This window comes from Nicotiana tabacum, chromosome 19, assembly GCF_000715075.1.
Source record: "Nicotiana tabacum cultivar K326 chromosome 19, ASM71507v2, whole genome shotgun sequence".
Lineage (NCBI taxonomy): Eukaryota > Viridiplantae > Streptophyta > Magnoliopsida > Solanales > Solanaceae > Nicotiana > Nicotiana tabacum.
The window spans coordinates 66811982-66823803 of NC_134098.1; the positions used below are offsets into that span (position 1 = coordinate 66811982).

General features: G+C 34.8%; 1 protein-coding gene across 1 annotated transcript; it reads right to left on the reverse strand.

Annotated features, from left to right (window-relative positions):
* Window positions 1-2931: 2931 nt before the first annotated feature.
* On the reverse strand, window positions 2932-3390 carry LOC107821512 (uncharacterized). Its single transcript, XM_016647945.2, has one exon. It carries the CDS (start codon window positions 3388-3390, stop codon window positions 2932-2934), a length of 459 nt encoding a protein of 152 aa, XP_016503431.1.
* Between the last annotated feature and the right edge of the window lie 8432 nt (window positions 3391-11822).

Genomic DNA, 11822 nt, shown 5'->3' on the forward strand with positions numbered 1-11822 from the left:
CAAGTTTATACAAAGTTATACATAATTATACATGTAATGTACATGTGCAGTTTAATCTAAAATTAAAATTTTCATATGTTCAATTTTTATTTTTTCTAGAACAATCTATGTATAAATCGACTTTCTTTGTTGATTTATCTTCCAAATCATGTGCAACAATATTTTCAATTTTTATATTTATATTTGCTATTTAAAACTTGAAAAAGAAGAAAATTTAAGGTTCTCGAGTTGCATTATATATTAATTTGCTTTTTTTGTAGATGGAATAAGAATATATACAAACTTGGGGAAGAAGAATAAAAAATCACCCAATTTTCGTGCTTGAAGATCTGTTGAATAAAAAAATAATAAGAAAAATGCTTATTTTTCGAACTTTGACCTATTATTAGTGGGCTACATATTTGCAAAGTTGTAACTTGGTTATGGTGTTGCAATATATATGTGAGTGGACTGTATTTTTGTGTAATTCTCCCTTAATTCTTCCACCTATCAGAAATATACTCTGTAGCTTTACGGCTTCACCAAAAGAAGCGGCGCATCATGAATGAAGCACAAAGTGCACCACTTCCGAAAAGTCAAACAATTGTTGGTTCATCTGAACCAAGATATTCGTCACTCATATCTTAAATTTTGTGATCGATCGTATTCTAGACTAGCAGTTCTACATGTTTTAGGCTTAAAAAACGAATTTGACAATTAATCATGCCATAAATAGATAGATAGATATTACTTAGTTGGTTTGTTGCTTATTTCATTAATGATTTAATGGATACCAACCCTATTCTAGATTACTAATGCTAGATTTCCTATAACGATATACTTTCTTCTTTATACTGCAGTCTCATCAATGTAAAGAATTACTAGCCAGGCTTACCATTATGTTTGTCCATCTTGCGGTAATATTATATTGCTATATAAACTAAATAAAAAATATTTAACTTATATAGCTGATAAAATATATTATCAATATAATTTAATCTGTTATTGCTAAGTTGTTTACATTGTTATTAGGTTATTAATTACACTTATTATGAAAAATTACTTGTACCATAAATGTCTAGATACGCAGATAGTATAATTTATTTTGAGTAAATTTCATTGGTGATCATTCAACTTTGTGTTCATTACCCAAAAGTCATTTTTCTTTCTTTTGTTACGTAAAAGTCATTCAACTTTATGTTCATTACCCAAAAATTATTTTTCTTTCTTTTGTTACACAAAAATCATTTGACTATGCTATAGTTATCATAATAATCACTTTGACCAGATTTTACAAATCTATCACCTGAAAAGTCTATTATGCCCTTTATATTATAAATCATCTCATTTATGTAATACCTTCTATATTATATGCTATATAATATACTTTTACCCATGTATTTTACTTATAATTAAAATAACTTGATATTATTTTATTTATTATTTTTATAATATATTCGTACATTAAAAAGATAAAATTAAAATTGAAGACTGAAGCAAATATAGTAATATACTAATTAATCAAGTAAAGAAAACTATCATAATTTATGAATTTAGTGATAAAAAATAACAATCAAATAACCAAAAAAAAAAATACAGTTACACATTTCCTTATACTAATTATTTATATAATTTAAATAATAATAATAATAATAATAATAATAATAATAATAATAATAATAATAATAATAATAATAATAATAATTTAAAATAAATTTGGGGCCTTCAAATTTTTGGGGGCTTAAGGCGACTACCTCACTGCCCAAGCCGTTAGAGCTGCCCCTGCCCCAAATTTGCATAAATATGCGGTGCTTTGTACACCTGACTACAAAGGCAGATCGAGAATTTGAACTTTATGGGTTCAGATTCGTAATTCTACCTCATCTTATCTAATTTAATGAGTCTAAAATTTATTATTTGTATATATTTAATAATTTTTTCTTAACGTTAATTTTCAAGATATATAAGTAGCATTATTAAATTTGTCAGTAATATTACCGTGAATAAATCTCAAGTCCACATTCTTAACCGTGCTTAATGAAATATTTTTAATGAAAATTATAAAATCAAAGCTCACTAATTTATCAGCCAAGCCATACCCATTAATCCAATAAATAAAATACTCATATTTAGCATAATGACACTTCATATTATTACTTTCAAATAAATAATATTAATAGATAGAACTTTACAAATCTTAATATTAAACACAAATATCTTTGAATTTTTTTTTAAAATTTTGTATTGACTATAAAAAAAACTACCATTTGTTAGACAAATCTGTTTGTTATTATTTCAAATAAATATTAAAAATAGATATTTTATGGTTTTTATTTTTAAAATATGTTCATGTTTAAATATGATTAAACAAATTGAGTGCTGTGAAAAAATTAAATGTATGGATATATTATAAAAATAATAAATAAAATAATTTAAAGTTATTTTAATTATAAGTAAAGATATATAATGTCAATGGCATAATAGACTTTTCAAGTAAAAGTATTATAAAAGCTGGTCAAAGTGACTTTTGTGATAAATAGAGCATGGGTGAAAATTTTTTTTGTGTAACAAAAGAAAGAAAAGTAATTTTTAGGTAATGAACACAAAGTTGAATATTTTTATATAACAAAAAAAAAGTAACTTTTGTGTGATGAATACAAGGTTGAATGATCAACCATGAAATTTATTCAATTTATTTTACATACATAAAAGTTAAACGCAATTTAACTCTTCTAAATCATGAGGGAAAACTGCCCTAGATCTCTGACCTCATAATGTTACAAATTACAATCTACAACACATTTTTCCGGATTGCAAGAATTTAATTACCAGGAAAATAAGTTTACCTCATTTTAAAAAAAAAAAGTAAGGAACAAAACCTTATAAGAGAAGACGAATTCTGAATGTAGTTATATTAAATCTCAGGATAATCTTATCTTTAAATAAGATTAATTACCGTTGACAGATAATCTCAGGGCCAATTTTGGCACTGGCAGATGCAGCAACATCACGGGGGACTATTATTCCTTTAGCCATCATTGACTTATAGATCTCCACCAGTACCTTCTCATCGTACTCCTTAATCGGCCGCATCCCAAATCCGGCGACGCCGCCGTAATCGCCGCCGTAACCGCCGCCGAGCCCGCGGGTGTTAGCTACCCTTAGCATCATGTTCACATAAGCATCCCGCAACCCAATTAGAAGCTTCTTAATAGAAAACCGTCGAAAATTGAGCTTCAGCTTTAATTTTGGCAGCGTCAATTTTATCTTCCAGAACCTTCTCTTCCGGTTCGAATTCGAACCTTCTGCTGATAATTCAACCGGCCGGTTCTTCCGGTTCAGCTTCTTATAGCCCCTCCTTTTCCAGTAGCCCTTTAATCCACTGTACACCCTCGTTGATACCCCCTCCATTTGTTCTTTTCCTCTTTTGTTGTGTCTTGTTTTTTGCTATTTGTGAGAAGGGAGCTGAGAAATGGTAATTACATTAAAGGAGAACAAAAAGGGAATGAACGAGAGAGAGAGAGAGAAAGATAGGTGGGAATTTGGAAGATGTGATGCAGTTAGCTTTGAATGTGAGTGTATACAAATCAAGAAAGCTGTGAGAGAGAGATAGACACGAGTATTTAATACTCCATAAGAGTTGTGATTCGTTCTGTTACCTGTATTTCACTCGGGACATTAATGCATCTCTACCTCACCATATTCTCCATCCGTCTCATTTAAACTATTGCTTCCGTTCTTCTAACTTCCATTAAAAATATAATAAATACAAATTATAATTTATTAAGTTATTTCTATTTTCTCAGTTCATTTTTTATCACTTTTACTTGTCCACTCTATTAATAAATCACTGCATATATTCAGCCAAATCACTGCCTTCTCAACTCTCTGTTCAAATTTGACTTCATTGTATAACAAATTATGAAAGATAGAGGTAATATATTACCATATCTAACGGAGTATCTTCGTGTACTAACAGTGCATTGAATTTTTTACACTATGAGATTAAGTTGATTTATATAGACATATGACTTTCCATACATTCTAATATAATCAAGATCTAACAAAATAGAATAATAAGGTGCTATGTTCAATTGAACTTCACGGCTAATGCAAAAAAAAGAAAAGAAATTGGGCTATCATTAAACAACATCCCACAACACTACATTGATAATCACTCCATTCTATTTTATATATGGTATTGTTTGGTGTATAGGGTAAAATATGATATAACATGTGGCCGTAAAAAAAAAAACACGCGAAATTCAAGACGGGGGATCGCCAAAGACCGAAGGCAACTGTTTCGTTTGTCACCGGAAAGTATAACGTTCATAAATATGTGATAAATGCTCTTCGCCCGGTAGTCTTTAATAGAAAATATTCCATGGGATTAAGAGCAATTACCCGTTAGAGAGAATTTGACATATATGTTCACCGTTACATCTTCATCAATGTCCCTCATAATTGACATTAAAGAAGGACACGATCCTAGGACCTCATTCCCTAGACATAACTATAAATAGTGAGCTCAATTATCATTATAAATGGGTTGATTTTTCTAGCAAATTTACGCTACATTCTATATAAAGCTTAATACCATCTTATCTTCTTACTTTTTGATTTCGTTGTTGTTGTTCCTGGAAACCCTGTTCCCGGAACTGTTGCTTCTAATGTTTCGTCTACATCCTAAGGCTAAGTATTGTATAATTCTTCGATTATTTTATTATTTCAGGATCAAATTAATTTATTTGTCTAGAAACTACGTATAAATTTAACTATATCATTTTACGGGTAAACAGTTTGGCGCCCACCGTGGGGCCTAGACAACCGTTTAATTAAATTGATCATTGCCTTTTTTACTAACGTGTTTTGATTATTTTGTCTTAGAAAAAATCATAAGAAATGGCAGATAACACTGTTAACAACATGCACAACCCCGAGATTCGAGGGGATCAACCTCATTTTGAGGACTCAATCAGTGACACCCACAATGAGGGGAATGACGCCACACCGGTGCATGACAAGCAATATCCTCCAATGATCGGGAGACAACTCCCGATGATGCTGATGAGGAACATGTTGTTGACACGGTAAGGGTCTTGCAAGAGCAACAAACAATCATTCTAGGCCACCTCACGTGACAGGATAAGGTTGTGACGGAGTTGGGGCAGGCGATGTCGGGAGCTTCAAATAATGCAAACAGACGAGATCTGATTCCTCCCGGGGCTCCCGCTAATCAAACACCATAGAGGGTCGACAACAATACTCCCAGGGGTGAAATTGGCTCTGATGGGGCAGGGGGAGCGGATCCGGCCTCAATAACGAGAATGATCCTTTCAAGAATGAACTTTTACGGTTTATGAGGGAAGTGAACGCCCGTATGGACTAGATCCCAAGCGCGCTACCAGTGCTGAAAGGTCTAGACTCGAAAAGTATACTCAATTGTCATACAAGCCAAGTGCAGCACCAGAGTTAATCCCGAAGCGGTTCAAAATGCCTGAAGTGCCAAAGTATGACGAAACTTCAGACCCCCAGGAGCATATTACCGCCTACACAACTGCGATAAAGGAAAATAATTTAGCTCCTCACGAAATTGAATTTGTGCTGCTAAAGATATTTGGAGAAACCATCATGAGGGGAGCCTTGACGTGATATTCGTTGTTACCCGAGCATTCCATAGACTCTTTTGAAATGCTCTCGGATTCTTTCATCAAGGCTCATGCCAAGGCTAGAAAAGTACAGGCCCGAAAGGCCGACATATTCAGGATTGCTCAAGGAGAGTCTGAGCTGCTATGAGAGTTCGTTACCTGATTCCATAAGTAGAGAATGTTGCTCGTGGCAGTCCCGGATGAATGGGCGACTAAAGCATTCACCAAAGGATTGAAACCGAGAAGTTCAGATGCTTTCCAGAAATTAAAGGAAAGCCTACTCGAGTTTCAAGCAACGACCTGGGTGGATATCCACAACCGGTACGAATAAAAAATAAGGATCGAAGATGATCAGGTTGGTTTTCCATCATCGACCAAAGGATGAGAAAAGAACATAGAATAATCAAAGGATGATTGTGATGTGGAAATGCGAACTTCGAGGGGTCGGTTTTTGCCATACGAATGGACCGAAGGCCGCAGTAGAGGTTTTCGGACAGTGGACAAGTTCGCCATTGACAAGAGGACTGATCACGGTCGGAACAATCGATCATTGCAAGATAAAGAAGCTTCAGGGTCACGGGATCCTTATTACCTAAGTTATCGGAATACAACTTCAACGTCAGTATAGTGGAGTTAGTGTTGGCCATGAGAAATATCAAAGAAGCACGGTTCCTGAAACCGATGAGATCTGATCCCAACCGGAGGGATCCAAACTTGTGGTGTGAATACCCGGGACGAATGGACACTGGACAGGGGACTGTCGACACCTCCGAGAAGAAGTGGAAACATTATTGAAGAATGGTCGCCTCTGAGCTCATCCAATTCAAGGTTATGAAAACGGTCGATGTAATAATAATACCCAACAAGAGTTGGGGTCGAATTTCGCAGGGAGCTATAGATGGGAGTTAGTAGTATATATCATAGCGTGAGAGTTTGAATATCTAAGTTTACTCTTCCACAAAATGAGGTTATTTTAAAGTCTAATTTAAAACTACAACTGCAAGTTGGGAAATAAAACTAAGAGATTGTTTTTGTTGTTTTTCAAATGTTGTAAAGAGCCTAGGGCTATGACCTTCACCTAAGTGTTTTCCTAATGAGATATAAACCTTAATGCTTATTTTATTGATCGGGGTATATTATAGCTTTCAACACTCAATTACCCACTCAATACCTCTCGGTCAGAGAGTGATTATACTCATTTGGGCTTTCTCAAAAATTGATCTCGTCCAAATTCATACCTCAATTCAAGGTTATGAAAACGGTCGATGCAATAATAATACCCAACAAGAGTCGGGGTCGAATTCCGCAGGGAGCTATAGATGGGAGTTAGTAGTATATATCATAGCGTGAGAGTTTGAATATCTAAGTTTACTCTTCCACGAAATGAGGTTGTTTTAAAGTCTAATTTAAAACTATAATTGCAAGTTGGTAAATAAAACTAAGAGATTGTTTTAGTTGTTTTTCAAATGTTGTAAAAAGCCTAGGGCTATGACCTTCACCTAGGTATTTGCCTAATGAGATATAAACCTTAATGCTTGTTTTATTGATCGAGATGTATTATAGCTATCAATACTCAATACCTCTCGGTTAGAGAGTGATTTTGCCCAATTTGGCTTTCTCAAGCCCAAATGGGTATTGAACAAAACGATTGATAAAAGTTCAAGTCGGGTTATTACTATCTCTAGGTTAAACCCTTTAATTGGGATTATCAATCTCTCGATTTACCCAATTTCTTGTTAGCCAAGTTTTCCTAGACTAAGTCTCTCTTTCTCAAGTAGAGACCAAGTCAAATAGGTATGAACTAATATTTGCAACCATTAATTCCACAAATAAAAGCAAGAACAAGGCTAAATAATAAACACCCAACCATAAACAACCATTAAATCAAACACCCATTAAGTTTACACACTAGAGTTGGGTCACAACTGTCACGCCCCGAACTCGGGAAGCGCGACCGGCGCTCAACCGAGTGAACCCAGGCGAGCAAGCCTACTAGATGCCTTCTACCCAAACTTACCCATGAATAACGAGAAGATATATTTTCATCAATAAGATATTAAGGAGATCGTGTATACAACATCAATCCATTACTATTAGCTACTTCATTCATAAGTCCCCAAAATGTTACATTACACATTTATAGTTTAGAAATGGAACATGTGATACAATTACAACATCATTAGTTTGACCTTCCCAATACCAACGTACAACCCACACCATGTCTACAGAGCCTCTAAAGGGTACAAAAGAGTACTAGGATAGTGCCGGCAACAAGGCCCCGGCTATACCTCAAAACACAATACATGAGAAACAAAAAAGATACATAACCCCGATATGAAGTGGGGCTCACCAAGTCAGCTGAGAGAGGATGGACTGCTATCACTGATCGATGCCGCCTACTATGGAACCACCTGTATCCATTAAAAGATGCAGCGCCCCCGGCAAAAGGGATGTGAGTACATGTGGAATAGTACTCGTATGTAAGGCAGACAGAACAACATATGAAAATATGGTAACTCAAATAAGAGGTAAATAAAGGACATCAAGGAACTACGAAACATCACATAAATTCAAATTTCAAGTCTTATTATACGTACATTATTTTAAACCTCTTTTGGGATCAACTGAGCCATGCGAACTATACGTGGAATACATAATGTAATGTAATTGAAACAACATGTACAAACAACGCCAATGAAAGTGGAACCTATTGTCTGCATTAATAATGCGTCTCACTAGATCGTCCATATCCCTCTCTTATTTTACGCCCATATATATTTCATAGACCATCCTTAGTGTTCACATATCATATTATACACCTATGCATTTCATACACAATACACCTATGCGTTCATAGACCGTCCATAGGATTCCATATACAATGCACATATGCGCTTCATAAATTGTCCACATGATTCCATATACAATGCACCTATGAGTTTCATAGACCGTACACAGGATTCCATATACAATGCACCTATGTGTTTCATAGACCGTCCACAGGATTTCATATCACAATATACCTATACGTTTCATAGACCGTCCATGGGGTTTCATAACATAATATACCTATGCGTTTCATAGATCGTCCATAGGGTTCATAACACAATCTACCTATGCGTTTCATAGACCGTCCATAGAGTTCATAACACAATATACCTGTGCATTTCATAGACCGTCCATAAGGTTCATAACACAATATACCTATGCGTATCATAGACCCCATAGGGTTCATAACACAATATACCTATGCGTTTCATAGACCATCCATAAGATTTCATAACACAATATACCTATGGGTTTCATAGACCGTCCATAGGGTTCATAACACAATCTACCTATGCGTTTCATAGACCATCCATAAGATTTCATAACACAATATACCTATGGGTTTCATAGACCATCCATAGGGTTCATAACACAATATACCTATGCGTTTCATAGACTGTCCATAGGTTTCATAATATAATATACCTATACGTTTCATAGACCGTTCATAGGTTTCATAACACATCACTATACACATAATCATATATAAACTCAAGTGACATGACTAACGCTACTTTTAAGGTCGTAAGTTCCCGGATCATTGAACCACTTCATGTTCATGCTCATCATGGAGAAACATAGTTCTTTACATTAACAAATGCATGGAAAATCACTAAGCAGATTTCAATGGTACATGGACCCAATTTCTTTTCTTATGGTTCATCATCATTAAGCATAGGACGTCTCTTTTACACCTCATTATATACCTCTTTGTCATCTTGGGTCACTAGCTAAGTTCATGATTCTCGTTTTGGCAACAACCACAATTCACGTTCATACTACCACTTACTTGTACTAGTCACGGTTGATCATAGGACACTAATGACATTATTATATAAAGGACTTTCAGCTCATTTCATAGTCTTTTACACATCCTTTCATTTTATTGGCACTAGTGGCCACAAATGTAATATCATTCATGGCACAACGGCCGTATTTCATATTTCATGTTCACCCCTTTTACTTTTATACATCGTCATATATTATCAACAAAAAAGCATCTCTAAATCATGACTTTTAGTTCACATATGCGCAAATAAGAAATCTTAGGCACATTGAGCTTTCATCAAAAATTTGGCATGTTAGCTAGGAATTGAGACATAATTGAATTCATAATATTTTGACACATGGTCATATTTAAATACAATCTCGAAGGATAAAACAATAAGATAAGAGTATTCAGAACACATTTTGAGCATATATCTTTTGACACAAAGTTTGTTCGGAATAGTCAAGCTTATAAAGAACAACTCGGAACATGAGATATAAGAGCTTGGGCCAATCATAATTACAGCTTACGAGGACATCATGGATCCGATTCTACAAGAGGAGTTTAGCGAGCATACCTTGTTTTGACCTTTTTAATTTACCAGAATGTTCCAGAAATCTTAGCCACTTTGATTTATTTAGATATATAGCAAAATTGAACACAAATTAGGAAGATATTCATGGTTTTAGCTCATTTGAGCATTTTATCAAACGTTGAGTGTGCACATTTCTCTACAACCTTCATTGATGAAATCTCTTTATTCAATACCCACTCTTTACCCTACCAATTCATATTAAAACCAGCCTTTAATAGTTTATGACCTCCAACAATGTATTCCTGTCTTACCATCCATCCCCAACCAACCAATTCATCAAACAAATCACTTTTCATTCTCTATAAATTCTAAAAATTCCAATTGGTGAAACTATGGATTCCAATCACCATGCAATAAATTGCTACTCATATATTTATTATTAATTCATGCATGCAAGTCCAAGAAGATGGAATTACCTTTTGGAAGAAATCTTGCAAAAGCCTCATTTGAGTTCTTGAAGAAATTTCTTGAAAATCTATATATTTTATGGATGATTGAGTTAGTTTTAGAGTTGGGGGTCTTGAGTTGGAGGTCTTGAGAGAGTGGAAAGGAGCTCCAAGAATCAACTAAGAGAAGTGGGAGAAGTGAGCTACAGAAATGCTCTTTATAAAGGCTTCAGACCTAGCTTGTCCATCCTCGTGCATCGCACGGACATGCACGAGCTCTCGTTCAAGTTCGTGTGCTGGGGCAATACTTCGCTGTTTTGTTGAAATGGATGGGGGTCATGGCTCATTCAAACCCGCACGGCGCACGAGTTCAGACGAGCTCCCCAGTTGCATCCTTTCTATATTTCTTATTTTCCAACTTACCCTCCTTCGATACCTTGCTATGATGTAGACCCCAATTCACTTTCAAACTTTCATATAAGTATGAAACTATGATTACACGATGTTACCCTCATCCATAGCCATATGGGGTACACAAGAGAAAAGTGGAGATCTCAAAGTGCGATATAACGTGTTAAACCCTTAGCAAAACTTTCTTTGTTCATTTCAGTAATTTGATCATAACTTCTTGTAGAAATATCCAAATGACAAATGGTTTGATGCTTTCGAAACAAGACTCGAAGGGCTATACTTCAGGGACAAAATTCATGGAAAATATCCTTTTTCTATAAGAGTAATTCCCACTTACAGTAAGGTGGTATGCAAATTGAGACATCCTTTCCACTTAATGTATCCAACTTGTCCCACACAAATTCTTCCCACTCACAAACCTTCTTAATATGTTCCAATACACCTTAAACATATATTTTCATTTCAAAATGATGTGGTTCTATCCCATAGGTCTTCTTAATACTCGAAATGTTATTCCCAAATACCGCTAGCGCAATTTAAAATTTAAAATATTAGGAAATTTTAACTGGACCTTACAAAAACCCTAGTGAAAATCTAGCTATTCATGCTTGAAATGGAAGAAATAGAATAAGAAATGATATATAAACTCATATTTCAAGATCAAAATGATAAAATCTAAGTTCAAATAGCTCAAAATATGAAAAACTACTAAAAAGAGTAAAAGGAAACAACTATTGTAGCAGCTGATGTCAAAAATTGACCTTAAAATGTGAAACCCATCTATTTATACAAGGCTGGAAATTTCGGACAAAAATGCCCTTTAGGAGGTTCTGCGGCCGCACAATTCCATGTGCGGTCAGCACTTTTCTTCAATTTTTCACGATTGGAAGTCTACGGCTGCATAATTCTGATATGCGGCCGCAATGCACTCTTTCTGCAATTTGCAGATTTGTAACTGCGGCCGCATCATGCTCTTCTGCGGTCCG